Source organism: Mus caroli, unplaced genomic scaffold (assembly GCF_978045245.1).
Source record: "Mus caroli unplaced genomic scaffold, Mus_caroli_1 scaffold_2, whole genome shotgun sequence".
Lineage (NCBI taxonomy): Eukaryota > Metazoa > Chordata > Mammalia > Rodentia > Muridae > Mus > Mus caroli.
Window position 1 is genome coordinate 20,882,978 of NW_028227257.1, and position 14,744 is coordinate 20,897,721.

The 14,744-nt window shown below is 49.1% G+C and overlaps 1 protein-coding gene across 3 annotated transcripts in view; it reads right to left on the reverse strand.

Annotated features, from left to right (window-relative positions):
• Window positions 1–14,744, reverse strand: part of Ppp1r16b (protein phosphatase 1 regulatory subunit 16B) — a 96,874-nt gene that overhangs the window by 67,742 nt on the left and 14,388 nt on the right. For all 3 annotated transcript variants that reach the window (XM_021156241.2, XM_029471081.2, XM_021156242.3), the window contains exon 2: window positions 539–887. In XM_021156241.2, coding sequence (XP_021011900.1) covers window positions 539–788 — 250 coding nt within the window. In that variant the 5' untranslated portion in view covers window positions 789–887. The remainder of the gene's footprint in view (window positions 1–538; window positions 888–14,744) is intronic.

Consider the following 14,744-nt stretch of genomic DNA (forward strand, 5'->3'; position numbering starts at 1 on the left):
AAGGCAACATCCTAACATCCTGGAGTGTCTGGCTGGGGGTGGGGGTGGGGCTGGATGGGCTACCACGTGCTCATTATTCTGCGTGCAGAGTACCAGTGCTGCAGGAAGCAGTCTGTCTGTAAATATTTGTGGGAGGGAAGGGAAATTGTTATTGTATTCATTAGCCAAAAGCTGGACTCATTGTCTCCAAGAATGAAAATAGCTAAGATAAAGCTGAAGTCGCGGTGGGGATGGGGTGGGATGGGGTGGGGGTGAGATGGGGGTGGGAAGGTTGTGCAAAGGCACAGGCCTGCGATCCCAGCTCCAGAGAATCAGAAGTTCAAAGTCATACTCTGTTGTGTTACAAGCTGGAGGCCAGCCTGGGCTACATGAGACTGTCTCAGGAGTTGAAGAGAGGTCTTTCCTAGGGCCATCCCCTTCCTAATGTGGGCTGATGGCATGGCGCGCACTGGACCTCAGGCACAGCTGTGTATGTATGGTTTTTATATAACCCCTCCCCCACTGCACAGTCGGTGTCCTAGAGAGCAGGGGACTTTACCTTCTTCGGCGTCATTCCTCAGTGAGGCTTCCAGCAACGCTACACTGGCCTCGAAGGACACCTTCTTGCGACGTCCACCCGTGCTGCGCTTCCGCTCATGCTTGCGCTTGCGATGAAGCAGGTCCTGCTCGTACTGTGCCCACTTCTTCAGCTGCTGAGCCCGGCGCTTCTGGGCTGCGCGCAGGCGCTCCAGCGTAGGCACCTTCTCCAGCAGCTGCAGCTCTGTGAGCAGGTCCACGTGGCTGGCCATGGCCCCGCGCCTGCCCTTGCTCTGCCTGGGGCTAGCGCGGTGAGCCCGGGGCCAGGGGAGCACAGGGGCTCCCAAGGGGCTGGAGCCTCATGGTGGGGCCTGCAGCAGGGAGACAGACACAGAGATGGACTGGTCAGGCCCGACGACGACACACACACACATCGCTGAGTATACAAAGTCACCTGACCTCCCGCAACCGAGTTCAAAGCTCCTTTGAGGTTCTCTATTTGTGCCAAAAGCAAAAGGGCAGATTCTTAGAGTGGAGTCCCAGCAAGGCCTGGCCCTGCTGCGAGCTGAGCCAGTGGTGGCCACTCACATTGAATTAATTACAGTAAATAAAGTTCAATCTCACTGACACATCCAAGTGCAGACTTCCTAGTGGTTTCTATGTTGAATACCCAGATAGAAGCCATCCCATTATTCCAGAAAGTTCTGTTGCATGATAGCGCTTGCTCGCTGATGTGTTAGAATGGTGGGCCGCGTCTCAACAGCACACAAGGCCGAGGCAGTTCCACGTGACCGAGGTTTTATTGAGAGAGTGAGAGAGACAAGGTAGCAGCAGAAAGGGAGGAGGGGGAGAGAGTACGGGAGGAGCGTTCTCCTTATTTATATGGAAAATGATGTAAGGCAGGTAAAAAGGTGGGAGGTGAGCCAAGTGGATGCTGGGAAGATGGTGCCTGTTGACTTGGCAACCAGTCTGCAGGTCGCAGGTCCCGCTGTCACCTATGTGATGTCATAGGTTTGGGAGGTCCTGATGCCAACACTCACCACTCAAGCCATAGTTCGCTAACAAGAGCCTGATCTTGGCAGCGTTATTGTACAAAGGAATCCTACTTTGAAATAAGTTATGTGACACTGGAACCAAAGGGCATTCTTGGAGCTCAGGACACCGTGGGGACTGGCGAACCCAGGAAACCCCAGGTTGAACGGTGTGGAAAAAGAAGACTTTGGGCTGGGAATAGGGTTCTGCAGGTAGAGCACTTGGCTGGCAGGAATCAAGTCGGGATTCCATCCCCAGCACCACATAAATAGGGTGTGGAAGTGAATGCCTGTGATCCCAGCCCTGTGGAAGTAAAGGCAGGAGGATGAAAAGTTTAGGGTCATCCTTGGCTACATTGTGAGGTTGAGGCTAGTCTCAACCACATGAGACCCAGCCTAAAAAAAAAAAAAAAAAGAGCAACAACTAGAAGCCAAATCATCTCACACACGGCGCCAGGCACTTCAGCTTCTGTTATTTTGCTCACTGTGGTGCACACTGTAACGAGGATGGACACGAGGACGTAAGTAAGGTGTAGCTGCCATGGTTCTCAAAGATCGGCCTGGGCACCTCGTGGGTTTCCACGAAGTCAAAACTCTTAGTCAACCTTTTCCATTCACGTGTGACCCTGGTGTGCAAGGGTCCCCAAGATGTCCAGCAGGAGACGTGTGCCAGATTAGCACAGACATGCTGTAACACTCACGTGTAAAGCCCAACACAGAGATGTGCAAAGTGTAAACAGCATATCTCTCTCTCTCTCTCTCTCTCTCTCTCTCTCTCTCTCTCTCTCTCACTCACTATTTTTGGTTGGTTTAGGACAGTTACTCTTTTTTTCATCAAAATGTCCAACATGGTTATAACACATGATAGGTTTATATATTTTTTACATTTTATTTTATTTGTGTGTGTGTGTGTGTGCACAGCACCATGATGTACATACATGTGGAGGTCAAAGGATAACCTGCAAGAGTCGGTGTCTTTCTTTCCATCATGAGGACTCTAGGGATCAGCCCCAGGTCATCAGGCTTGGTGGCAAATTTACCAACTGAGCCACCTTGCCAGCCCTCAGTTTGGAACTGGGAGGCTGTCTCATAAAATTTAAAATATTAAAAAATAAACAGTTTGCATAAACAAAAGGTTTTTAGGATCCTGAGTTTCAAGGATTAAAGTGCTCCCAAACCCCAAAGTTTGCTAACCACTGAACCTGGAAACATTTGGCTGAAGTCCCTCCCCCTCCCCTCCCCAACCTCCACCTCCACCAGAGCACAGGCCTTGGAGAGCCTTCCAAAGAAAACAACACAATCTGCCTCCAATCGAGGTTGTAGCCAACTGGGCCATCAGCACAGACCTGGGGGTTCTCCAAGGCAAAGGAACGAGGTCTTTGGACAATCACTTGAAGCCTCTTGAAAACTAAATTCCTATCTGCAAAATACTCCATCCCCTCCCCGAATTCCAGGGTAGTCAAGAGATCAAGGAGCTGGCCACGGTTGTCCATCTACTACCAGAGAATGGAACTCGGGAGGAAGAAAAGATGGAGGCATAAAGGCAGAACTCCCTCGGCCCACCAGGCGAGGCTGCCTCAGGCTGCGGGGAGACACGGAAAGATGGGCGTGTCCACATTTGTGGGATGCAAAACTGCCACCTTCTCAGGAATCAGATGAGAGGAGCTTGAATTTTTAACTTTGAGAACAATGACATGACCCTCAACTGCAATCCATACTTTCCAGTGTTACAGATTCACCAGTGCATACCACCACAGTAAAACACCAACAGCTCCTCAGCTATACGCACCCCTCTCGGGAACCCCCCAACATCTCTCCTAAGTGCTCCAAAACCCACTGACATCCTAGCCCGTGGCACCAATCTATTGCCTGCCTCTAGGAGTAGGAAGCGAGTAACATCTGATGGTTGGCTGTTTTCACCCCACATCACTCCTTTTAGGGTCACCCAAACTATTACACACATCAATAGTTCGTTCTTCTATTACTATCTAGTATTTCACTGCACATTAATTTGTTTCCCCATCCAGACACTGGAAAAGATCTGGGTTGTGGTGTCCAGTTTGTGGCTATTAGATTCATGGGCAGGTTTTTGTGAAGGCCTTTCCCTTGGGCGAATGCCCTCATTCTGCAATCGCCAGGGGCCCTGGTAATCGCCCCAGTTAGTTTTAGAGAAATTGCCACTGTCCTCTCCAGAGAGCTTCAGCATGAATGAGCAGGGCTCCCCAGCAGCTCTCAGAGTTGTCCCTGCTCTCTATTTCAGCTGCTGAGATAGCTACTGCGGCTGGGGTTTTTGAGCATATGGGATTGAAAGGAATACACCAACACACAGTGTCATGGTGACATCGGGCCCTACGAGCTGGAGGGCCAGATGCTAATTTTGCCTCTCTTTCTTCAAGTGAACACCTGCCCGGAGGACTAGCATGATTCAGAGATGGAAGGAGAACCAGCTCTGCCTTCTGGGAGGTTCCACACATTCTCACAGCCACTTAAAGAAGAAGACACCACCAGTGCTGCCTCCCAGATAAAGAAAACAGAAAGATGAAGCCATTTAACAAATATCACACAGCTAGAAAATAGAGGATCCATGGTCTAGGGATGTACCTCGGTTGTTGGCCTGCTTCCTAACACACATAAAGCCCTGGGAACAGGGCTGCCCAGACCAAAGAGATCAGGGAAGTTTGAGGTCTGTGAGATGCACTTTCTGACTACAGGCCAGACTTAACCAGCAAACCTCCTTTGGTCTATTCATGTTTATCATTGTATTTGGGTTTAGCCCATGCCATCCTCAACATCTCAGTTAACTGTTCATATTTAATACTTGGGAGTTTTATATCTAATATCAGACTTTTAGCTTTTAGAACACTTAAACATCTGGCCATGTGGACTTACACAGCAGCCACTAAAAAGTGCAGAGAAAATCTGTGCCCTTTAATGAAACACATACCTTCTAATTTACCCCAGTCCCTACCACCGTCCTATCCCACCTGACCTCATGTTAACTGTCCCGATCACTAGCTCCTATAGTCACTGAGTCTGAAGCCTTGTGTTAGGACACAGCCTTGTGTTTGGACACAGCAGCCTCCAAACATCAGAGACCTACTCAGCACAGAAAAGGGAAGGCCATCTTGGAATCTCCACAACCCTCACCAGGCTGCAGCTGTTTACACCTCAAGGCATAAACAGGCCTGCAGCACTGTCCAGCAAACACTCAGCAAAGGTGTATAGGATTCTAGGGACTGAAAAGAGACAGCACACTTACACTTATGTCACTCCCTGAAGGAGAGCTTCCACCCGTGTTGAACTCTCCTAAGCATTCTGTTGGTGTCTTACAGCGATATAACTTTACACACATCCACTTCTTCATTATCAACACTGATCACACCCTGGGTAGGGGAGCCCCAAAACATGCCAACTGAAGTAAGAATAAGCCATGTCATGCAACTGCATGTAAAAATGCCTTCCTCTTCTCAAACACCTTCCAAACTGGGTATAGAAGCACATGCCTGTGATACAGCACCCAAGAGGCTGAGACAGGATGGCCCCAGTGAGTCTGAGACCAGCCTGGGCTATACAGTGAGTTCCAAGATAGCCTGGGTTAATAGTATGAGACTGTGTCTCAAAAAAATAATAATAATAAAAGTAAAAAAAAAAAAAAAGAAACCTTCCTCAACCAGGAGTTCTAAACATAGAAAGAGACCAGAACCAATGAAAGCCACTCTTTTATATATTTAATACACACTAATAAAAACTATTGAAACCAAACCTGGTAGTATAGGCCTGTAATCTCCTCTCCCCTGCCCTCCCTCTCCTTTTCTCTCCACAGGAGCCTGAGATGGGAGAACAGCAAGTTCAATACCAGCCTGAAAAACTTTGCAAGACTCTGTTTCAAAAAAAAAAAAGAAAGAAAAAGAAAAATCTGGAGGCACAGTTCACCGTGCTTGCAGCACGGGCCTGCAGACAGCAGAATACAGCCTTTCCATGCTTTTTAAAAAAAAATCTTCAAAGGTTTCTGAAGAAAAAAAAAAGCATCAGTATGATGCTCATAGGTGGTAGCCTCTTTAGAGCCATGCCAGTCAGTCCCCCTGAGGTTCCCGGCCTGGGGAGGGGGACAGCGATAGTATTTAAGAAGAAATGTAAAAGCATCGCTTGGTTTGGTGGCTGTGTTCACAGCTACTGTTTATTTATGGAGGTGACATGAAATTTCCTATTTTTTTTTATATAACTTCATTTCAATCTACAACTAGTGGCTTGATAGTAAAGCAAAATGAAATAGTGTCAGAATTCAGTGTTGGCAGGATATGTAAGTCACTGACATTTGGGGAAGCCGCCTCACAACGACAACTGGTTCTCATGACAACCGTCTTAGAGGAGAACGACTCACATGGGTTTGGGGGGCGTGTTCTGTGGTTTAGTTTTAGTGTGGGGGGGGAACCCAAGGCCTTCCATATGCTCTCTGCCGCTGAGTTGCAGTCTCGGTCCTAGAAGCACCCATACGAACCCAGCAAATACCTTTCAAGCATTTGCCACACACCAGGACTGTGCTAAGGGATGAGGATAATAGCTGGTGAAAGACAGACATGGTCCCTGTCTCCCTGATGTATGGCAAACGGGCAAGGGAGCATAGAATGAGCAGCAGCGGTGCCAGGGCCTGACTCCTCTCATGATGCTCTCTCTACAAGCTCCAGACAGTCAGAACGTGTTTACTGTATTGCCCTCTTTGCTCTGGGCCAAGAATTTAAGGACAGTCGACCAGCCCCCTGGAGAAAGCTAGGGACAGCATCTCCCAAGAGCAGTAAAAGGGGCCAGGGCATATTTTCTGTGACTTTGCCCCTCCCACCTTACCCCTTGGGTTCCCTTGCAGCAGGGCCCCAGGACAGTTCCCTCCTGACTGCTAGTTTTCAGGTGACCTAGTTTCCCCCAATAGACCCACACACCTCCTCCACCCCCATTCGAGAAAACCCTGCTCAGGCTAATTAAAGAATTGCCTGGTGCAGGCCAACAGCAGCCAGGCAGCCACACTCCCTGCGGCCTCCCGCCCCCCACTCCCCACCCTCCACCCCCCCCCCAAGGACTCTGGCCTGGGTGCTGGGAGATCCCAGGAATTCAGGACTCCATTGAGCTTGGAGGTGGCTTCAAGAGACTCTTGCATCCCAGTCCATACTTGGACAGTGGAAACAGAGCAAGGTATCTATCTGGCCCTGGGAAAACAACAATCTCAGTATTTTAAGGAGACCAGGCTTCGAGGTAAATCAGTGGAATGGCAATATTTTAAGCTTGGTGCATGATGAAAGTATCAATGAACCATCACACAGGCCTGTGAGACCTCAGCTCATAAAGGGACTGGGCTGGGGGTATGATATGGGGGTCTGCACAGGCAATGAGGTCATCAGGAAGTGTGTGCGAGTGTGAGAAAACTGAGTCCAGGGGAAGTAGGGTGGGGTACTGACTTTTCCAAACATCTGGGCCACATACCAAAATAGCTCAATTGTGACCAACAGGAAGTTTAAGGCCAAGGCATTGGGCCCTGGGAGAAGCGGGAACAGGCCACCAAGGTGTCGTCACCTTACTCCCCATCCCCCAGGCTGGCAGAGTTTTAACTTGGTTCTTCTCCATGCACACACTCATCCTTGCTGCCTTGAGGAGAAGGGACCAGGGTGCGCATCTGGGCACCATGAGATTGGCCCTTAAGGGGAAGAGTCCTCAGTGGAAGCGGAGCCATGGGATAGCAGGAGGCACAACAGATCAAAGGCTGTTGGTGGGGTTGCTCCTGCTACTGAGTGTACTCCTGTAGAAGAGCACAGTAATGGGAGGTCTCAGAACTCCTTCATTATCCTGAGCCCTGATTGGTCAGAGGTCTTGGTAAGGGCCTGAGCCCAGACAGGGATTCATTCTAGGGTAGGCCTATGCCTTAAGTTGGCCCAACCAGAAGCTTTCTCTTCCCTCTGTCTGAGGAGCCAGAAGACTGAAGTGAAGGTGCTCTGAAGGCAGTCTCTACATGCAGCCAATGCTTGGGTGGTACAGAAGATGAATGAAGGGGTCCTTTGAACAATGAGACGCTGGACTCCAGCCAGCCAAACCAACACACCTCATATATTATATAACCCAGTTCCTTATAGCCCAGAATATCTTAATGTGTGGCAAGAATGCTTTTAAAGATGCAGGTCTAGGGACCCCAGGAAGGGTCGTGGCCTCTTGCAGAAGACTATTATCAATATGCGGGCTTTCCCCTACAAAGGCCCTTACAGACTCAACAGGTCTAAGTGGAAGGCCAGCCTTGAGGAAGGGAAGAAGGTCAAGGCTGGGTTCCAACAGCATTCATGTGTGTTGACTCTGGAGAAAGGACACATACATGCACATGCACACGCACACATGCACACGCGCACACACACACACAAACACAGGAGAGAGCAGTTGATTGACACATCTTTGGAATCAAGCCTACCAGTTTGAGAAAAACAACACGAGGGAAGGTGAATTTGAATTGAAGAGACTGTCGAACATGAGTCAGAGAGAGAGAGTTTTTCAAAGTTCACACTGTTAAAATGTTCGGCTTTTTCTCCTGGTTCCTCGGCTATTCTTCTCGGCGGTCTTGGCAGGCGCCGCTGGAGGAAGGGCCACGAGTGCTTTTCTCCTCGTGTTTCCTGTGCCACTGAGCATGAGGGGAAAAAGAAAACAAAACAAACAGCCCGGGCGGGCGGTGGTGGGGCAGACGGTGCCTCCTCCCTCCCAGCTCTCACTCAGGACCTGCTTCTTCACTAAAGGGATGCACACCCCCGCCCTCCCACAGTACAGCTGCATAACATCACCCTCGAGAGCTCGAGATGCTCCATGCATGAGCAAGGAGACTTGCTCCAGATATCCGAATTAGCAATCCCCTCTGTCCCTCCGGCCCCATCGTCAGGGGACTCGGTGCACTGACTGTCCTACTCCTGCAAGAATGACCCCTTTAGACTCTGGGCACAGTCACCATACTCAGGCCTCCTGGTTCTAACCTGATGGAGGACCAGGGTCCCCAAGGAACTGCTCCTCAACTCTACTTCTCCCAGACATGTCACTTCATTCAGATCTCTTAATGGTGACCCTGAAGCTCATTTACAGCATTTCAAATTTATAAAGAAGAGAGGCAGAATTCATAATTCACCAGAATAAAGAGTGACCAGATAACCCATGGCCTGGGCTCTCTCTGGAGATGAATCATGGTCAGCTCTGGGGCACCAATGACATTTCCTTGGACTAGTTGAGGACACTGGTTGCTTTAGCCTCAGGTAGAGTCAGACTTGTGGGCAGGTAATATAGGGATGCTGTCAGCCAGGCCCGAGGAAAAAAAACCTTCTAAGGCAAAATCAGAGGCCAGCCCTAGAACAATGTCGGGGTCCCCCTCCCCAATACTCAATAACCACCCATCAGGCTGCAAAGAGACAAGGGCCAGCGGTGTGGTAGACAGTTTCCCAGGAGCCCCAATCCTGACTGGGCTGGGAAAGCATCCAAGAGAATAAGGGTTTTGCTGAGCATGTCTGGAGCCCGCATCTGACAACACAACCTGTCAAGCCCATTCCAAGCAGATGATGGGTTGATGTTTGGGGTTGGCTCTGCATGTAAAGGTGAGATGGCCTCCTTAGGCTTCCAAGAGATGGATTTCAAAGGGGTCGATGGTTCAGTGGACACAGGAAGCCCATGAACACATCAGTCATCCACACTGAGCCTCCTGTTAGACACGTGAACCCAGAGAAGCCAGACTACTTGTAGGTAAGAATGCCAGTGTGGGGAGGGGCCCAGGGGACACACACAAAGGACAGGGACATGCAGACCTGATATAATATCTGTAAACGTCCCATGTGGTCCCATCAATCACAGTCACTGGTTTCCCAAAGAAGCTTATATAACAGATAGGTAGAGGGAAATGGGAGTCATATTACGAACACAGTTCCTCCAAGATTGGGGGTGTGGAACCCCCACCCCCATCCCCTGTGCAGAAACAGAAAAAAAAAAAAAACAACTTCCTCCAAAGCCGGAGGATCATTTTCAAAGCAGGCCACCTGCGGTCACAGAATACCCTCCTAGATCACAGGTCATTAAACAAGGGACAGCTGTTGGGAGTGTCGAACTCATCCCCTCTGGACCCCTCCCTGCCATCTGACATTCTTGATCAAGCGTTCCTCCCTTGTACCAACTCTTAGGTTGCTGGAGTCCATTTGGGGCAGTATGAGGAGAGAGAGATTATCAATGGGAAGGGATCAACAATGTCTACTAGGGCCAAAGAAGAAAGCAGGGACTATGAACACACCAACTGCAATTCTGGTCTACAGCATGCTTGCCTAAACTTAGATTTCAGGGTCTGCCTTTTGCCCCCTTGATTAAGATTCTAGTCCTCAATGTGGGGATATGGCTTAGTGAGTAAAACTCTCTGCTCAAACATGAGGAGCAGTGTTCTGATCCCTAGAACTTACACAAACAGTGCTCTGGAGGGGCAGCCAGGGGCTCCCTAGATCAGATTGCGTAGATGAACTGGAAAGCTCGAAGTTCAAGTGAGAGGCCCTGTCTCAGTATATACGATAGAAAGTAATAGAGGAAGACACCCAACATCAGCCTTGTAATGGCTGCTTTTGGGTGTCAACTTGACACAAGCTAGAGTCATCAGACAGGAAGGAGCCTCCATTGAGGAAATGCCTCCATGAGAACCAGTTGTAAGACATTTTCTCAATTAGTGATCAATAGAGACGGACCCAGCCCACTGTGGGTGGTGCTATCCCTGGACAGGGTTCTGGGTTCTATAAGAAAGCAGGCTGAGCAAGCCATGAGAAGCAGACCAGTAAGAACCCCCACCCTCACCCCCACCCCCATGGCCTCTGCATCAGCTCCTGCCTTCAGGTTCCTGCCCTGCTTGAGTGCCTTGACCTGACATCCTCCAATGATGGACCATGATCTGGAAGTATAAACTGGATAAATCCTTTCCTTCCCAACTTGATTTTTGATCATGGTATTTTCATCATAGCAACAGAAACTCTAACCAAGACAAACCGCTAGCTTCTACATGTGCCCACATACACATTAACACACACACATACACACATGTAAAGCCAGTTTAATCTTCTAGTCTTAGAGATCTATAATGTTATCAACCCAGATAGAAGAACCTCTAGGATCCGGATTCCAGGACACTATTTGAACAACACATGATGGCTATCATTTCAGAGATGGACAAGATCCTAAGCTGCTCTTGTGGATAGAATGACCTCGGCTCCATCCTGCTAAGAAGCTGAGGGCCAGGATCTAGAAACTGACATCCCGAACCACCTACAGGAAGATGGCAACATGTCCAGCTAGCTGCCCCCTCTCCTCAGACTGTCCTTGAAGCACAGAAACACAGCATGTTGTGGAGGGTCCATTTTTAAAGGACCCTCAGCTGAGGCCCTGCCACCAACTGACATCCCTCTCAATCCAGAGATCACCTGCTTGTCCATACCCAGTACTGTGACATGCACAGCCTTCCTAACAAAGAGAAAACACTGTGATCCAATCCCTAGCAAGACTCCTGGAACACAGTCTTGGAGAGCTGACATCCCTATACCCACACCCCACCCACACCCCTTCCTTCCCCCCTGTAGCCAGGGGCAGGCTTAGCCAGTTGCGAAGTTGCTGAGATGAGGATTTTTACAAGACTTCTCATATGAACTATTTGTTGCGGTGTGTGAAATGATGCTGAGAAGCAGTTAAGTCTGGGGATGGTCCTGCCTGGAGGACAGGATGAGAGAGGGAGGAGCCAAAGTGACTCAGAATTGATGGCAGCTCTCTGCCAGTCAGTGGCAGATCTGGGAATCCAAATGCAAAATTTGTGCACGAAAAACAACAGCAGGAGAGACTCCCAAAGCACCCTAAGTGTTTTTAAAGATCTTCCACGTGAAGTGCAAGATTTCAGAGTCTGCAGCATTCGCAGAGAGACAACTAAGAAGACATATTGGTTCAAGTGAGCAGACAGACCAATTCACAAGAGAGAAAACTGTCAAGGCACACAGCAAAACACACGCTTAGCTGAGCTAAAGGGAAGCCTTTCAGGGCCCTGTTATCTGTGCCCATGAAATGAACCCACAGTGAGAGAATGCCAAGAAACAGCAGCAGCTCCTCCAATTAGCACCCCTTCCCCCACCAAGGTCCACTGGAACACCTCTTGGGAATACTGCATTAGTTCTGAAGATCTAGGTATTGTCTTCATTCCAAAGAGGAGAAGACTAGGCTGAGGTTATAGCTCAGTTGGGAGCGTCCTTGCCTAGCATTCACAAGGCCCTGAGTTCAATCCCCAGCACCTCATAAACTAAGTCTGGTGTTAAACATCTGCAACCCTAGCATACTGGAGGGAGAAGCAGATGGATTTGGAGTTCAAAACCATCCTTGGCTACATATCAACTTGGAGACCAGCTTGAGCGATACGAGACTGTCGCAAAACAAAACAAAAACAGAAGGCAGACTCGGAAAGGTTAGGACGCTTGTAAATAGAGCTAGGTCCCAGCATTTCCGTCTTGGCATCTCTTCTTTCTCAACCTGCCATTTGTTTGATGGGCCAGTGCCTACGCCATTCGTTTGGTATGCTTAATATCTCCCCTACTCGAGAAGAAAAGGAAAAAAAAAAACTCAGGCAAAGATGAGCTCAGAAGCCTGACTGATGCAGGAAGAGTTCTTGTTTTGATTATTGGTTTTTATTCTGTTCTGGTTGTTTTTTTTTTTTTTTCATTTTGTTTTGTTTTGAGTCAAACTCTCATGTAGTCCAGGCTAACGCAGAACTCCGTTTGTAGACAAAGATGAACTTGAGGTCCTGATTCTCCTGCCTCTAGTCCCTGAGTGCTGGGATCTCAGGCCTGAACTGTGATACTTGGTAAAAGAGGGATTCTTAAGGGAAATGAATAAAATCCACATAGAGGTTTTTGTTTGTTTGTTTGTTTGTTTGTTTTTATTTTTTTAAAGCAGATTCAAGTCAGAACTTCACTGATTGTAGGAACAGACTACGTGTATGGGCTTGGGCAGGAAATGGATATACCCATTCCGAACTTCATCTCCTGTCCCCTTGAAAGCTCCATGACCAAATAGTCCCTTTCTAATGAGTGAGTTTTATCCTCATTGCACGCAGAACAACTCCCAGACCAGATTCACAACAGCAACTGTCTGGCCCTCTCTTGCCTGGGACATAAAATAGGAAGTCTCCAGACCCTCCCCAGTTTGATAATTTTTTTTTCTCCTCAAATGCAGGTTTTGAAGTTTCCCGGTACTGCGGTACTGCACCAGTGACCTCCTGGGTTATGGTGCAAGGATGCATGCTGTGTTTCAGTCACTCCCCTGTGATCTGCAGCCAGAGTTCCTCCCTTTGATTCCCTCCTGGGTGTGCAGAACTCGAGCAGACCCGGCTTCCCTATTCCCTTTGAACCTGAAAGTCCCAATGCAGGAAGCCGTGTTACTATAGCAATAGAATTCAGCTTCCTGCATCAAAACCCCAGGCTCACTCTATTAACCATGGTGCTTTGCACTCAGATGTCTGGGACGCTCTCATTTCCTCTCAAATGATAGCTTCTCTCTAGCTCAAATCCCAGGTCATTAGCAAGTCACTAGTTTGGACAGGTTCTTTTTTGCGGAGTGTAGGTGTGTGTGTGTGTGTGTGTGTGTGTGTGTGTGTGTGTGTGTGTATGACTATGTACTGAGTATGTGTGTATGTGTGTGTGACTATGTATTGAGGTTAACCTTGAACTCTTAGTTCTCCTATTTCAACCTGGGTCCTGGGGCTATAGGGGTGCACTCCTATGCATGGTGTGGCTTCTAAGCCCACATGGGAGAAGGTCAGAGGTCACAGGGCTGATGTCTGGCATCTTCCTCCATCACTATCCACCGTGTTAATGAGACTCGGTCTTTCGATGGGCCTGAAATTCACTGGCTAGACTGGCTGGGCTAAAGCGGTGAATTCCAGGAGTCCACCTGCCTTTGACTTCCCAGCAGTGGGGCTACAGGTGTGTGTGCTACCCTGACTTTCACACTTCAGAGTCTCATGCTTGTGTGCAAGCACTTTACTAAAGGCTCCATCTCCTTGACCCTAAACTTGGGGTTTTCCTCTGGCTACTCACTTCTGCTTTCAGCGTAAAGCCTTACTTAGTCAGCTGATGAGTGTGTATTGTCCCTGCTGTACCGGAAGCGGGAAGGTGGGTGGTTCTGAGGACTCCTGAATGGACAGCGCTGCTGTTCAGCAGCATTCCACAGCTAGCAAGGGCAGAGTGTTCCTGCCGGACCAACCTTCCAGCCTACATACAACTGTGGGCTCTAGACACCGTCCATACTCCTTCCAAAGAAGGCAGAAAACACCAAGAATCAGGCAAAACCTGGAAGGGACTCAGCATTTAAAGGAATGGGAGGGAACTTCCCTCCATCAGACCTGTGTGTGGTGGCTAATCTTTGGGTAAAGATTTCTCTCTCGTGACTTGAGAGGGCAAAATTCAGTCCGTGTCAGCTTGAAGTGAAGGAAGGTATCCCTCCCTCCCTCCCTCCCTCCCTCCCTCCCTCCCTCCCTCCCTCCCTCCCTCCCTCCCTCCCTAAAAGATAAAGCTACAGGACAGTAGCCTAAACGCTACGTAGTATTTTCATGGCCTCACATTGCAGTAGCACACACCTGGAGAAGGAAGCAGGAGTTCAAGGCCATTCTCAGCTCATAGTGATTTGAAGCCAGTCAAGGCTACATTATATTCAGTCAAAATAGAAAGGGGGTGGGGAGAGAAAGGGGGTGGGAAGAGAAACGGGATGGGAGGCTGTGCCCAGCGCTGCCTGACTGGCACACGCCATGCAAAGATGCCAAGCAGTGCAAATCAGGCTCAAAGAAGTGACGAGATCCCAGCTGGTGCCTACTGTGCTGGCTCTTTTTATGTCAACTTGACACGGGCTAGAGTCATTGGAGATAAAAGAGCCTCAATTCAGAAAATGTCTCCATTAAGACTGGGCCCTAGGCAAGCCTTAGAGCATCTTCTTAATTGGTGATTGATATGGGAAAGCTCAGCCCAGTGTGAGAAGGCCATTCCTGGGCTGGTGGTCCAGGGATTTCTAAGAAAGCGGGATGTTAGGAGCAGGCCAGTAAGCAGCCCTCTTCCATGGCCTCTGCATCAGCTCCTGCCTCCAGGTACCTACCCTGTTTGAGTGACTGCCTTCACTTCCCTCAATGGATGGTGACTCGGG